The sequence below is a fragment of the Crocuta crocuta genome, unplaced genomic scaffold (assembly GCF_008692635.1).
Source record: "Crocuta crocuta isolate KB4526 unplaced genomic scaffold, BGI_CrCroc_1.0 scaffold290, whole genome shotgun sequence".
Taxonomy (NCBI): Eukaryota; Metazoa; Chordata; class Mammalia; order Carnivora; family Hyaenidae; genus Crocuta; species Crocuta crocuta.
The window spans coordinates 3983948-4000061 of NW_027527429.1; the positions used below are offsets into that span (position 1 = coordinate 3983948).

Below are 16114 nucleotides of genomic sequence, written 5' to 3' on the forward strand. Positions count from 1 at the left end.
AAGTGGCTGTTTCCTGCAGAGAAACTCAGTCAGAGCCTGGGCTCTGGGGCTTCAGGCAAAGCAGCCGGTGGTGAAAGGCAAAGGCCGAATTTGGGGCAATTAAGCAAAAGTCATGCGGCTGGGGGACCCGACCCCTTGCTCCGCTTGCAGAATGCCACAAGTCAGGGGCACCCCTCCCTCCCAGACACATGGAAGGATCTGGGGAAAGACATCTGCCTGTGGAAAAAAAAACCCGGCACTGACATTCAGGTGTCCGAGGTGAAGCATCTTGGGCAGACACTTCTTCCGCGAGGCTCTCGGCCGCCAGGGCCCCTCCTCAACACGCAGCTCTGCCCGCCGGGTTTGCAGCACCTCACTGTGAACCGTGAATAGATCGCGAAAGATCTGCAGCTGTTTGAGTAAAACCCTGATGTGAAAGACAGAATCCAAAACGTGCAAACTGGGAAACCGGAGGAGAAAGCTCGGCTGGAGCCAGGCCGACGCAAGCCGTGTGCGTGCAGGGCCGGGTGCGGAACGAGGGAGGAGCCGGGCTGACCCTGCGCACCCCTGTGTGCCCACTCCGTTCGTGCGGGAACACCCCCGCGGGGGGCTGGTTCGTGTCCCCTAAATAACACGCCCGCCCAGCACGCGAATAGGGGCTTAGTCGAGAAGGGTCTTTGCAGACATCACGAAGGGTCCTAAATCCAGTGACGGGGGTCCTTGTAAGCACAGGAGACACGCATGCAGAGAAAAGAAAGCCCCGTGAAGCCAGAGGCCAAGGCTGGAGTCACGCAGCCCCGGGCCAATGACAGCCTGGAGTCCCAGAAGCTGGAAGGGCCGGAGCTGATTGTCCTCAGATCCTTCGGGAGGAATGAGCCCCGTCCACACCTTGATTTCAGACTTCCGGCCTCCAGAAGTGTGAGGCAGTGAACTTCTGGGGTCGTAGTGTCCCCAGTTTACGGCAGTCTGTCACAACGGCCCTAGCAAACAGCCGTCCCATCGTCCCCGGGGAAGCCGCGTGCACGTGCACGTTGGGGGTGGGGGGGGGCTTGCACGGGACGGCAGTGTGCTGAGCTACGTTCAGATCCCAGGTCCACCGCTGGGGGCCAGGCTGGCAGAGCCCCCTCCCCATTCCCTCTTCCAGAAAGGGGATGTATACCCACCTGAGGCCAGCCCCTGGCGGCACGTGGCTGTCTTTCCATTTCTGCCGCTGAATTTTGAAAACGTACCGTACATGAGAGGCCAGGCCGTAAGTGCTTAATAAGTGCTCCTGGTTCATTCATGACACCCTGTCGGTTATGGACTGAATGATTATTTGTGTCCCTCCAGCAAAATCCATATATTGAAGCTCTAACCCCCTTGCCCAGTGTCATCATGCCGTATTTGAAGAGGGGAAGTCTAAGGAAGTGATTCAGGTTAAGTGAGGTCATGGGGACGGAGCCCCCATGTCTGATAGGATTAGTGTCCTACGGAGAGGTGCCAAGAGCTCGCTTCTGCCGTGTGCTCACAGAGAAGGTCAGGTGAGCGCACAGCGAGGTGGGAGCACCCCACAAACCAGGAGCAGCCTCAGGATGAAGCCTCCCTGCCCAGCCCCGCATCAGCCTGCAGCAGGAGCCACCAAGCAGGACACGGAGAGGAATTCAGCTGCAGAGAACTGCCCATTCGTTTTGGAAACAAGGGTCCATCCCGCAGCCGGCGAGAGTGGAGTGCAGACCCCTCGAAGCCTCTCTGGCCACTCCCCCCACTTTTGTCCTGAAGCCTCACTTCCTGCCCTCAGGGTGGGGATGGCCATTAGGACCTTTACTTCCCAATTTAGGAAAAAAACGTTCCTGTCACCCCGCGATGAATGCTGTCAGTGTTCATTAACTCGCAGCCACCGCTCAGACGCCTTCACGTTCCCCGAGCACACGGACTTTTAACAGGGACCGCATCCTGGCAACCCTCCTGAAGGCTGCCGTCCCCAGCGTGTGCCCTGGGCCTGCCCACCAGAGCCCGACCGTCCTCAGGCTGGACAGGAGGGCCCCTTCTTTGTGTGCCTTCCCTGATTCCTTCACTCCCTCCGGTCGGCTCTGAATATTTCCAGAAAAGGCGGCCAGGATCCTTCTCCCCACGTTGGCCCATAACGATTTCTCCAGGTCTCCATTGTCCGTCTCCCCGTCCAGGCTGGGAGCCTATCAAAAGGAAAAACAAAGCCCCGGCCATCTCTGACATGTGTTTAAAGGCCAGCACAGTGCCTGGCACACAGTAGGCACTCCGCAAAGCTCGCCCGAACCCGCGATCGAATGAACAACTGCACGGCTGGATGAATACATTAACGGGAACAAGCGTGGAATAAATTGCAGAGAAAGACACCCATCGGAGGCACAGCTGGGCAACTGACGACTTTTCATTTACCCTCCAGGCTCCACACGGAATTCAAATTCTCATTATGGCCCCGCATAAAACACAATCCGCACTTTCAACGAGGACCCTGAGAAATGCGGCGGTGGGGAAAGCTTTAATGCGCTCTTCCTATTGATTACAGCTCCAGAAAGAAAAGGGGGGGGGGGGTNATTAAACAGACCACATCCTCGAGCCGCAGCCTCCTGGGGAGCCCTCCAGAAGCAGGGAGGCTGGTGATTTTAAATTTCTTGTTAGCCAGTAAGAGAGCTGAACAGAAATGTCCCTGGGGTCTCTGCCCAGGCCGCCCGGAGTCTACTGGGAGGGCTCAAGTCCATTCTCCAGAGGACATTATTCTGGTGTTGATGCGTTGACCCAAATGGAAAGCATTCACTGAGGACTCGCTGACGGAGGCTACCATTCACTCAGGACCTCTGGGGTGCGCCCGTTGCAGGCTCAGAGGGAGGGAGAAGACCAGGAAAGCCTTCCCCTCTCTCCAGTGGGGTGGGGGCCCCAACCACATCCCACCCAGCTACCTTTCCTGGGGCCCACATGCCATCATCCGCTGAACTACTCACAACTCACTACTGTCTCCCGGGACTGGCATTTTCAAAGATCTTTCCATCGGAAAGGATGCCAAAGGAATGGACCTCAAAAGGTAGAAATTTCAGTGTCAGGCTCTCCGGACTCTTGAGTTTCAGGAGAGCCAGGGCTTCTGCCCAGAAACCTTCTCCCCCACCCCGCCGGCACCCCCCAGCCCACCTCGTATCCAAAACCTGGCACACAACTTCTCCCAACTCCACATCCACACCCATGTGGGTGGGGCAGGAGTTCTTTAATATTAACTGATTATCCCCCCCACCAAGTTCTGTACCCCTTGACCTGTGCCTCCATCACCCACTGGCAGAGACAGTCCGGTCACTGGAGCATCCCTGAGATGGAGTTTGCGCACCAGAAACCCCCCAGGGCTCTGAGGCACCGTGTCCTGGGCTCATGGAAAGCCACACAAAGCAGAACGTGCTGCATCGTTAAGTCTAGAGTCGGCTCAGGGTCTGCCCACCTTCCCTCAGGCCCTCCGTGCCAGAGGCAGCAGCTGGGGGATTCTCGTGGGGTTAAGGGTAGTGTGAATACAGAAAAGGGTGCACCGAGCACCCGCGCACCCCACGACCCGATGTGGTGCGGAACAGCAGAGACAGAAAGAGACCCTGGGAGAGGGCGACACGCAGGAGATCTGCGTAAGGACCAGGCAGGCGGCAGTGGACATTTCCGAAGAGGCTGGCAGGAGCTGACAGCAAGGACCGCCCCCCACCCCCCTCACTGTATAACCCCCCAGCAGAGCTCCCCCAAGATTTCGGGGTACTTAGGCAGTGGTGGGGAGCATCTCTGAATTGACTGAGATAGAAGAAATTACGATGAACTCATTTTTGTATTACATGTACTGCACAGCCGAGCAAATGGCTACAGTTATGCCCTGGGCTTGAACTTGCTACTTGGTGAGCGTGTTTCTATCTGCACTTAGGCTGCTAGGAAGCTCAGTGCAAATTGCAATCTATTGTCAGGAACACACATTCTGGTCATGATTTACGGACTTCGCTTTGTCATTCTGCTCTTACTTGTCCTTGCTCTGGGGATCTCCACCCATAGTTAGGCTCTTGACCCACGATCAGGATTACTGTGATCCGATCAGAATCCTCGCGGCACATAGGCACCTGAGAACATGTGTGTGTAATCACAGATGTTTAGAGTGATTTACAACCCTGGTCTCAAAGCTCTCAGCCATTAAGCCCTTTGAGGAAGTCAGAGCCGTCCTGCGGCAGCCTGGGTCTACGGGCCCCAGGGAGCTGCTGGGGGCCGTCCACCTTGAGTCTCTGGGGGACCCCACCTGCACGGGCGGGGGGCAGGGCGGGGGGCTCTCCTATATGGTAGCAGCTCCCAAACTCACAGGGGAGACAGGAGCACCTGGCTCGGGTCCCTCCTTGTGTTGGCAAGCAGCTCTCCGTGCAAATCAGTCCCATCACAGGTGGAGGGGAGCTGGGTCTACCTCTGAGGTCCCGCCGGACGCACCTGCCTGCAGAGGTCTCCACCATTCCTGTGGCCCGAGCGCGGAAGAGGGCACAGCAGAACTGGGCACGCTCAAAGTGCTCCTTCCAGCCACTCTCTAAACAGGTTTATTTGCTAACACAGAGGCCGACCATTCACTCATCGCGTGGCCTCAAGAAGAGGGTCACCGATTGATTTTGTCTGTTAAATGAAGAGATCGTCCTGCACACAGGTAGAGAACGCAGGGCTTAAACCACAGAAGCCGGGAGGCTCAGGTGGTTAAGCATCCGACTTCGGCTCAGGTCATGATCTCGTGGTCCGTGGGTTTGAGCCCTGCATCGGGTTCTGTGCTGACAGGGCAGAGCCTGGAGCTGCTTCAGATTCTGGGTCTCTCTTTCTCTCTGCCCCCTCCCCTGCTCACGTTCACTAGCTTCTCTCTCAAAAATAAACATTAAAAAAAAATTTAATAACCCAGAAACTTAGTAGGGAAGCGTCAATGGGCTGTGTGACATGTGGCTCTGGGGGCACACACCAAGACACATAGTCCTAGGCCCCGGACAATTCTGGGCTGACAGCAGGCAAGAATCTTCCGGCACCGCCGAGGCCTTAACAGCTGCACTGACCAGTTATCCCCCAGTCATCTCCTCTCCCGCAAATATACTACATGACCTTAAAAAAAAAAAAGCGCTGAAATGTTTTTCCTTTTATGTCACTGCCTCCAGGGTAACCCCCGGGGTTTTGCTTTATGGTAGAGCTCTTGTTTTACACATATTAGGCCAACCCAACATGCAGCATACGTGTATTATTATTACCACACATGCCACCTAAATGCCACACACACTTTTAAAACACAGACTCCAGTGCTTTTTTAGGAAAAAAAAATCTTTATTAAAAAAAATAATAACTTACAAACAGAGAGAACTTTCTGGAACTTTCTGGAACAAGACTGCTCGCTTTGCGCACAGCGTCACAGCCTGGGACAGTGGTGCTTTGTTTCTCTTTTTTCACGTAATTTTACAATACCAGTAAGATCACAAACTGCGTGACGGGGTCGTTTTTTGTTCCATATCCCGTGCCGGTACAAAGCACCACACAGATATAAAATTGTCGTAAATAAAGCCTTTGCGCCAAGACTGGCGTATATTTATAGATTTATAGATTTATAGATATATCATTTCAAACCAGCTAACAATTATTGTCATCCTTAGTCAAAACGGAAGTCAAACTAGTCTTCAAACTACCACACTCTGAATACATGTCAGCGTTATGCCTCCCATACGATATTTAAAATATATTTAAACTTTCAAATACATTTATCAGGTACACCAACAGCGAGAAAATAAAGTCTTAAAATTTAAATACAAGTCACCATAGAAAACCTTCGGGGAACGCGGAAAGTCCTATTTTACAGAAATACAGGCAAGCCTGTCCCCGCGGCTGGCTTGGTCACACAGCACAGCCCTGGGTGAGGTGACACCGTCAGGATGCACGGCCGAGGTGGCCCGAGAAAGGGGGTCGGGGTGAACTATGGCGCACGCTCCCCTCTTCCCGCTACTCGGGCGTCCAGTCGGGAGGCTGCCGCGCCGAACTCTCAGAAAAGAACGCATCCCAGGGTCGCATGGAAAACAAGCACATGTGTCCCCGAGACCCTGCCGAGGGCGCATCACTTGGTGTTTTGCTCCAAGGCCGAGTACTCCGTCTCGGACAGCCTGGAGGCGTCGATGAGTTTGGTGAGGCCAGTTTTGGCCGAGTACTTAAAAATGAAGGCCTTCATCAGCTCGTACCTGTAGTTACGGTTGATGAAGCTGTAGAGCACGGGGTTGACGCAGCAGTGCACCAGCGACAGACACTGCGTGACGTGCAGAGCCGTGAACAGGAAGTTCTCCAGCTGGCAGGTGAAGGGGATGTAGTGGAGAATGGAGACGATGTCCAGGAGCACCGCTACGTGGTAGGGGAGCCAGCACACGAGGAAGACCACCACGTAGGAGAAGATGATTTTCCGGCTGCTCTGCTTCTCCTGGTCGCTGGAGGCCGAGATGGCGCGGGCCAGCAGGCAGTAGAAGACGGCAATGACGCAGGAGGGCACGGCGAAGCCCAGGACGACGGACACCAGCTCCATGCTGATGAGCCACTCCTTGACACTGTGCTCGGGGTAGAAGGAGCGGCAGTAAGTCTCATTGTTGGACGCCGACGTGACGGTCTTCAGGTAGTAGGTGTCGGGCAGGGACACGCAGAAGGCCAGCAGCCACACCAGCACGCAGACGGTGCGGCGAACCGCCTTCTTCCTGCGGCTGGACGTGCCGGCAAAGTAGGTGATGGAGAGGTAGCGGTCCACGCTCATGCAGGTCAGGAAGAAGATGCTGCCGAACAGGTTGATGGAGAAGATGAGGTGCGTGATCTTGCACGTGAGCTCTCCCATGGGCCACTGGTTATGCTGCACGAGACTGACCACCCAGACGGGGATGGTGACCACCACCCACAGGTCGGCGATGGCCAGGTTGAGGATGTAGCAGTGCGTGTCGTAGCCGGTGGTCTTGGCCTGGATGGTCACCCAGACCACCACGGAGTTGGCGATCATGCCGATCACGAAGATGAAGATATAAATGAAGGACAGCGTGTACAGCAGGACGCTTTTGTTGGGCATGCTGGGGCACAGCACCGTGTCCACGACAATGCAGTCGCTGCCGTTGCAGGGCCAGCCGATGTCGGAGAAGTTCCCCGGCTCCAAGTCATCGAAGAGGTGCAGATCCATGGTGCTGAGCGCGGGAAGCAAACGGCCTGCACAGAAACCGCACGGAAAAAGAGGGAACAGAAAAGCAGCCTCGTTAGGAAACTCCGGAGCGCCAGTCCACGTGCTCTTCCGGCGCACGCGTGCTCGGCTGTCCCGCTTTGGCTCAGTGGCCTCTTCCCCAAGAAAGGAGAAAAGCAAACAGCCACACACTCTGCACCACCGAATAAAACCCACCTGGAATCTAAACCCGACAGAAAGAGCACGTGCTTTCTCTGTCTTTTCATGCTGTGCCCAGGGTGTGAAATCGGCACGCTCCGGGGGCCAGCCAGGCGTCTGACGGCCAAGGTGACGCTGACGGCTCGCTCATTCTTAGCAGAGGACAGAGGAGCCATTTTCCCCATGTCCCGAAGAATGCAGAGCCCATCAGTTCCTGGCACTGCTGCGTGACAACTGTCCTGCTCTGGGGCCTTAACGAGAGGGCTGCACATTCCCACCCACGGGCATCAAAAATGTGACTCGGTGCTTCTGACCTTCCGGCCACACGTGTGCGTGTGAGCCTGGGTCTTAGGTCGCCTTCGCTCTGCGGTCCTGATGACCACTAAGCACAAAACGTCCTGCAGCTCATGTGCTTGGGTGCACCCCGCACCCGCACCCGCACCCGCACCCGCCGGCTTTGCCGCAGGATTTTCAACTAAGGGCAAGCACCCAGCTGTGTTCCTTTCTTTTACTGATCCAACAACTGCTTCAAGAGAGGCTTGTGCCAAGACCCAGAGCACAAAAGTCACCACCTGTCACGCTTCTGGAGGGACAGACAACTGTCTCCACCTTCTTCCCTAATGACCCGGGAATTGTCACCAATTTCACCATTTTCATCCACAGAGGAATCTGCTCCCAAGTTCCACGGTGCCTCCCCGAAATGCAGCAGCTATGAAGGGACTGTCTTCTATGGCTGACCCCCCTCCCCCAGCCTGAGGGCGCTGAGGTCCCCCCAGGACCCGGCCAGGGACAACGGCCCCACTGTGTGACCCTGGGAACAAGGGCCACCTGCTGAGTTATCTAGCAGAGGAAGGCGTTTGCGCTTCCTTTCCGGATGTCACAGGTAATGACCCACCTCGAGTCGAGCCTCCGTGCCAAGTTCATTCACAACGGGCTCCAGGTCACCGAGATCTCCCTGGAGGATGCACAGGTCAGTGCCCAGATGGCTACGCTCCCGGCATGAGCTGGGACCCATCCCAAGACCAGACCTTCCTGGGTTGGCATCCTGACTCTCCCCTCACGGGGGCTAACTTGCTTCCGCTGTACTGTCAGGACACCCGAGGGCCCCGTGCGGAACGAGCCCAGACGACGGGCTCTGTAAAACCCCACCCCGCCCCTCCACCCCGCCCCAACCCTCCAGCGAAGATCACAGCCTCCCTTCCCTCTTGCTCCACGCTTGAAACTAACTCTTACTGCTAAGTAACTGCCTGTCGCTGCCTGGAAGGGGAGGCAAGACGAACAGAGGCGGGCGGTGTGACTGGCTCATGTTCAGGATACATGAACCGAGTCTGACCAGTGAGACATTCCGCTGCCTCCCAGGACCGACCAGTTCCTCCGCCCCAAAACCCACAGCAGGTGGGTCTCAGCGGAAATCACTAGCAGATTCCGGGGCACTTCCCCTCTGCGGGGTGAAAGCGCCCACCGGTCCCTCTCCTGGTGACCCACCCGGGGCCCCGTGTCCCCGCTGCTGAGGGGAGAAGGCTGGGCCTCCCGTGAGGCGCCTGCAGTGGCAGGGCCCATAGCCGGGAAGCCTGGCGGTCCCCGGAGCACCCCCCCAGGAGGGTCCCCGTGCCCTGAGACCAGCAACTCGTGCACAAGCACAGCAGGGCACCCTGGGAGACTCAGCACGACCACGTTCTAGACAGAGAGACTCCTCACATGATGGGACTCTGGACCACCCTGGCTCGAAGGCTCTGACAGCACCTGGGGCAGCAGGGGACGCCCTTGAGGACCCACCGGGCTGGCCTTGGGGCGGGCAGCCAGCCCGGGATGGTGCTTTGAAGCCACTACCGGCCTGGCCCCCTGGCCACTAACCTGCCTGGGGCTGACCCTCCCCTCCCCGGCCCCTGAAGCCCCCGTTCCCAGCACAGAACAAACATTTCGGCTTTGCTTCCCTCCTGGTTCCAATGCGGTGGCCCCCTCTCCCCCCCGCCCCATGTCCTTAAAGTGAAACACATCTGCAGCACAGCCCAGTTTATAAGGTGCTTTCGCCTCATGGCCTCACTGGACCCCAGAGTCCCTGCAAAGCGGAGGAGCCCTGCTGGAGGGCGGAGGCGGGCGGGGTCGGGGGGGGGGCCCTCCTCTGCCCTCACCGCCACAGCCCTGCATGGCCTCTGCAGACACAGCTCTGGAGCCCAGCATCCGGGCCGTCCACGGGGGCTGGAAAGGAAGGAATGCGCCCCAGCCTCGGTCACCGTGACGGGGTCCAAGCCCCCCCACCTCTCTGCTCACCACGAGGAGACAGGGAGCCAGCTCAGGCTCCCGTGCCACCCAGTGGGCGGGCGCTGGGCGCTAGTCGGTGTGCAGGGCTGTACCGCATAGGACAGGGGTACGCGAGAAGTCACCGCCTCTCACACCCTAGCCTTTGGGACCCTCTGGGGCTCCTGCCTGGGCCGGAGAGGGCGCGGGCTGCATCCCTGGTTTCTGCCTCTGCCCTCTGGGCAGTGAAAACCAGGACTGGTGATCACGGGCCCTCCAAGCCAGAAATGGCACCTGTCTGGGGGCCCCACCACCCCACCCACGCATCCTCTCCCGTCCCTTCCGGGGGGACCCTTCCAGCAACGGTTGATGGGCTGAAGGGCACAGCTGAGGTTTCGAGGCCCCCGGCTAGAGCGAGAAAGCCAGCTGGCCTACCCATCACCAATCACCCACCGCCACTCGGCCCAGGAGCCCTGTGCCCTGACCACCCCCCTCCAGGGACCCACAGGCACCCCCGCCCAGGGCAGGAGGCTCCAGCGGCCAAGAGGAGGAGGGCAGCACCGAGAGCAGATGAAGCGAACTAGGAATCAAGCCTCCACAAATCTAAGTGGGGCCTCAGGAGGGCAAAACCCCGCCCAACAGCTTAGCCTCTCGGCATTGCGGTAGTTTGCATGCATTTGGCTTTGGAAACAATCAAGGGCCGTTTCCGGAAGAGAAAAGGATCTGACAACGACAATCTGCATTTTCCGCCAAAGGCGGTCTGCCCCGGGCCCCAACCCGGGGAAAGCTGGAGGTCACCGCAGCCGGTACACTGGCACACAGGCCACATTCTGCGTGAACCGGGAAGGATTCGCATTCCCCGTCTAGGCAGTCAGGCCTCTGAGCCAGAGCCTCTGGGAGGTCTCTTCATGCTGGGGGGCAGCGGAGGGCCGATGACCAGGGGACCTGGAGGAGGCCCCCGTCTTTGATTTTACAGGGTCACACATTTCTCCTCTCGAAAGATTCACGAGTCCCCAACAGTACAAGCGTGTTTACTGAAGCACTATTTATTCGCAAAAAAATCGGAGACAGCATAGACATCCACCAGCAGGGGGCCGGTTTGCCCAAGTGTGAGGTATCCCCCGTGTGAAACATAACGTAAGAAAAACAAAAGGGACCTTCCTTTAGGAACATGGAAAGGTAGAACGTTCCGCAAGTGAAAAGCAACATGCCAATACATACGCATCGCATAATCTCATTTAAGAACAAGAGCAAAAAGCAGGTGTGTTTTTACTGTAAATACATGTGCACAAAGGGCACGGGGAAAAGATCTGCAAGAAGGTATAAAACTCTGGGCAGGCGGCGTGGGGCGGGGGGGACAGACAGTCAGCCTGTCGAGCTGACTCTCTAAACTTCCGTATCACCTGAAATCTGACATCGAGAATTACGTAAATTCTGATGGAGGAACGTTTCACCTGACTGTAAAGGTTCCCATTCCGCCCGCTGGGCCACAGAGATCCCAGTGACAACAAAACGCTGGACTTGTCACCATTCCATCCCGTGTCCCCAGCGCTCGCGGAGTCTTATCTGACCCTCTTCTCCTCTGGGGACACTTGCTACAGACCCTTGGGGGTCGCCTGTCCCACACCTGCACTCAGGGGCCATCACACTTCCGCCATGAAAGGAAGTCAATTTTCCTGTGGACCCGGCGTCCGTCGGGCCCTCCCCACCGCCTGAGGCTCACCCACCGCTCCTGTTCCCTAGTGGTGGAAGGACTCCCTCTGTCAGTCTGAGGGCTTTTCTGGAAGCCTCTCCTATCTCGGGCTTATTACTCATCAACCAAGTACCCCAGACAACGAGTGAACTACAGCCAAGTGGCCCGAGGCATTTGTCTGAATCCAAATGGTCTGCCTGAGCTCACCCAGGGAGCGGGGGTCACGCCAGAATTAGAAGTCCCCAAGGTTAGTAGGCAAGGGGTGGCGGTCAGCCCGCAGTAAACATGTCCCCTCCTTGGCCACAAGCCGATGCCTCCAGGACAGAGACCGCCAACTGGCTGGCGTTCACCAAAACTGCCCTCCGTGTGTGTGCAAATTCCCATCGCCGGCCAGGAAGACCCTTCCTGGCCAACTTCTTACTTAGCTGCTCCCAGTGAACGGGACCTGCTTCTCCCACCCGGTCCCCCNTGGCCAGGAAGACCCTTCCTGGCCAACTTCTTAGCTGCTCCCAGTGAACGGGACCTGCTTCTCCCACCCGGTCCCCCATCCAGCCACATGTCTCCATTCTGTGTCACTGCGTTTACGTTTCTCCACATTCTTCCTGCCCGAGCCCCACACCCCCGCGATGTCTTCGCCAGTGGCGTTCATCGGGCCCCACCAAGCCCAGTGATCTGATGCCAGCACTGGGAACGCGAGTCCAGAAGTTTCTGAACTGAGACAAACATCAACTCTGTGCACTTCCCAAATTTTGGGAGCCTCCTCTGTGGGGGCCACTGCTCTGGGGCATAACAGACCAGAATCACCATGCTCCGCGCCTGCCCCCCAAGAACTTGCCAGTAACTAAGAAGAGAAAGCAGGCAGCAGGTGGTGGTAGTGCCCCCCGGGGCAGGAGGGTGAGGGGTTTCCACTCAACTGGCTCACGGGAGCCTTCACGGAGAAATGGAGGGGTGCCTCAGTGATGCACCATGAAGAGCGTCACTGAATTTGGCTGAGGCCACCCTCCCCACACGGGAAAGCCGGCGGCGAGTCTCCGTCCGGGGCAGGGGTACAGGAAGTGAGGGGGTCAGGCTAGGCCAGTCCACCCAGGAGCCACGGGGTTGTGAGCAAGGGAGTGGCCTGGGGCAGAAAACGCTTTGAGGGCAGGCGTGCCACTGTGGAAGGCGCACAGTGGGATGCTCTGGTGGCCGGGCACAGACTGGCAGGAGGAAGGGGCTCCCCGAAGTCCCCAGGGGTGCAGATAAAGATTCCGTGGGCCAGGCCAGGGCAAGGCAGCAGCTGGGACCCTCAGGGCTCTTTAGGAGACCTCTGCCTACGGGTGATCTTTTTGATCAGCTTTCTGTGTCCTGCCGGGACGGAATTTCACAGAGCAAGTCAGCGACGTGCAGACTGGGTCACCGTGTTCCGTCTCTCCGCTGAGCGCCTGCACACTGAGGCCAGGCCAGGCCAAGGGACCAGGTTATCTGGCTTTGTGGCTTAACAGCGGCTCTCTTCACTTTCCCAACTTTTCCAGAGGCTTCATCCAGTGGGAGCCGTGCTCTGGCCTCCTTGCCAAAGTCCACACCACCCCCCACACCCTGCTTTCTATGCAGCCGGCACGCGGTTCGCTAAGGAGAATCCGCACTACCTCTAAACACGTGAGGCAACTGCCCAGCATTGAGGTTTGGGTTTTGTTTGCCGTTTGGTTTTTGTTTGTTTGTTTGTTTGTTTGTTTGTTTTTACTAGGGATGCATTACATCTACAGGGAAGTCCAGAAAGCTTCGGCCCTGGCAGGCTCCCTGTGGCCATCTGCGAGGGCTGACAGCAGTTTGGGGACTGGTGGGTCCCCCAGTGCCAGGCAAACAAAAACAATGCTATCTTGGGTGCCTATTCAGTCACCGGCTGATACTTTATACAAGTAAGGGGCTGCTCTAAAGTATCAGGAAACGCGAAAAGTCATAAAGACAGAGTCAAGGGGAAAGAAAACTCCCTAATCCTGATTCAGATCTAGGCCACCTAACCCTGGGGGGTCCTCAACATGTTTCCTGTTAACACACGGTGGGGGGGGGCATCTTCACCCACTTTTAAGCATTTGGGGGAGAAAATGAACCCCCACATCCAGAAAGCCAATCTGGTCTATTGTGCTCAGCTGCCCACAGGGAAGCAATGCTGTGCCCAGAAGGGCAGGTCCAGAGTCCCGTGTCACAAAGGCTGCCGTCTGGGCTGGCCGGGTGTCACCAGAGCCTCCGTTCCCACCCAGCTCAGGACCTGGACGAGGCAGTGGCAGGTCAGCCAGGCTCCCGGCCAGACACAGTAGAGTTCCCAGGAGCAGACGACACCATCTCGGACTCTACTAATAAAACTCAGGGAAGATCCCCACAAAGCTGTTAAACCGGCAAGAAAATCAGAAGATGCTGGCTCTCTGGCTGACACGGTCCCCCACGATGCCCACCGCCCTTTTCTCTGTCCCTGGCCAACAGCTGTCCAGAGTCACCACTGAGCTACTCACGGTCCCTTCGCCCTTCCAGAGCATGGAACAAAACATGGGATCCAAGCCTACCTGTGGCTCAGCAAAATGTTCGTGATAACACTATGCAACCCCCTCGTTACTTTACTAAGGAAAGCAACTACACGTTCTTCCCCCACGCTAACTTAGTGGATTCTTAAGTAACAAAAAAATCAAATGTTCCCTGCAGAAAGCCATCAAGTATTTGAAATCAGACAATCCCCTTCTTTGTTCCTTCCCTTTTCTGGTCTCACTCTCTCTTTTTATTTACCTTTGCTTGCTTGTTTTTACTTTAATAGAAAATGCATGTCCTGGGGCTCAGGTTATCCGGACACTGGACGTGACCCAGCCTTGGGTTTCTTTCTGCACTCCAGCCACGTGCGTGCGACTCAACGAGAAGGCGTCCTGACACAGTCCTTGTTCCTAAAAGTCAAACTAAGTTCAAACTCTGTCCCCTCTAGCTCCAAATTCCACTTGCGCCCTGCAAAACCACGGAGAGGAATCTAAAGCCCTAAAGTCTTGAAGGCTTTTCTCTTTCTGCTCGGTTTTAGTCTTCAGGCTTCTGGAGCACCCGTCTGCCAGCCTCAGGTCCGAGGAAGTCCAGCCAGCTCTGGCGTGCCTCCCCGAAAACAGAAACCCCTCTGCCCGGATGACCACACAAAAACCCACTGTTCTGATGAAGTAGGTTTTTTTGTTTGGGTTTTTTTCTTCTTTTCTTTTTTTTTTTTTTTTCCCATCCAGAAAGCCTACACTTTGCCTGTTCTGGGTCTGATTAGAAACCATAATACCTTCTCAACTCTCCCAGGATTCGCTGTTAATAAGGGAAAAAACTCACCTCCAAAGTCCTGACTCAGTTAAGCACAGGCACGCTGCCTTGGCTACACTTTCTGGAACTTTTTTAAAGCTATGATTGCAATGCACGCCCCTCTAAGAAACCGGACAGGCAGCAAAATACGGGCGTTTCTCAGTTTTCTTTTGCTCTTCCACCCCGCCCCCCACCCCGCAGCCCCAGGAGGCTGTGTGGCATCCAGCTCGGGAACATTCGAGTGTGTATGGCCAGAGACAGGGAGGAAAAAGAGCAAATTGTTTCCAAGCTAGAGCGCCTGTGTGCAACCTTGCTTTGGAGAAAGGCTTTGCATCTGGGGAAGCTCGCTCCAGACGGAGGGACAGGCAGTTTATCCCTTTAAAATCTATAGAAAGTTAAGCACAGACCCCAGCAGCCTCCACTCTCTTTTCTAGGCAAGCCTATTTGATCTCTGCATTTTCTTGGAATAAATAAAAGGACACAAAGGCAGCATCTGTGTTCAAAAAGAAAAGGGAAAGTTACCACATTGAGACTCTGAAGAATGAAGTTTCAGGGGATGTCAGGGCACCGAATACCTTCAAAGGGCTGTAAACCATGTCACGGGGGCCTCTGCCACTCCGGGAAAACCTAGGGATCCTGTTGTGAGCAAATGAATTAGAGAGAGAGAGAGAGAGGGAGGGAGGGAGAAAGAGAGAATAGAAAGAAGAGAGAGAAAGAAAGGGAGAAAGGAAAAGACGGAGGGAGACAGCCAGTCTGACTTTTACAACTTCTCATTCTCTCTGGAAGTTACGAGGCTTGGCTAACCACCCACCCCTTGACCTCACTCCAAAGTTCTGACTCTGCCAGTCACCCCCCGAATCTCCATGCACTCACGCTAACAATATTGAACAGAACTCACGTTTTACCTGAAGGCTGCATTGCAACGGCAAAATCCTAGACTTGTGTGCGTGTCCTTGTTGCTTTCTACTTGAAGTTGGACTTACCTTCCGAGAGCACAATAAAGACCCCCGCTGGGTTAGCAAGGATGCAATCGAGAGACTGGCCAACCGAGCTGCACTTAACATTCACCCCCGTAGCCGCCCGGCTTCCAGGATCCGGTTAATCCCCCAAAGCCCTGAATTCGAATCCATGCTGGAACCCCACACTTCAGGATGCCTCTTAATAAAGCGTACATCTTTCTGGAATGACATATTTCCTGCCAACTCTATCTATTTCCCGACTGATCCCCAGCGTGAGCGTGGGGCGCGGTGGTGCCAGGCTGCTCCCTATGCCAGGTCCGAGCCAGCCCCGCGGACATTCTGGCTCAGTTCTCACCCAGCCGAGCTTAAACACCCACTGCAGCAAACAAACACCAGCTTCCTAAAGCCAACACACCCACGGGGCGCTCCCTCCACCGGCCCCGAAGGGAAACGGCCCTTAACTTTCTGCAGCCGGAAGGTGAAGCCCCCACCTTGGCAGCCGCCTTTGCAAAGCAGCCTCTGCAGCGTGCAGCCCGTGCTTTCGGAGCCCAGACCTGCAACGCCCTGGGCAACCGATCACAGCGATTCAGA

General features: G+C 56.2%; 1 protein-coding gene across 1 annotated transcript in view; it reads right to left on the reverse strand.

Annotated features, from left to right (window-relative positions):
* Positions 1-5268: 5268 nt before the first annotated feature.
* ACKR3 (atypical chemokine receptor 3) overlaps positions 5269-16114 on the reverse strand; it is an 11146-nt gene continuing 300 nt past the window's right edge. Inside the window, exon 2 of the mRNA XM_077758765.1 lies at positions 5269-7176. Within this exon, the coding sequence (XP_077614891.1) occupies positions 6062-7150 (1089 nt within the window). The 5' untranslated portion in view covers positions 7151-7176 and the 3' untranslated portion in view covers positions 5269-6061. The remainder of the gene's footprint in view (positions 7177-16114) is intronic.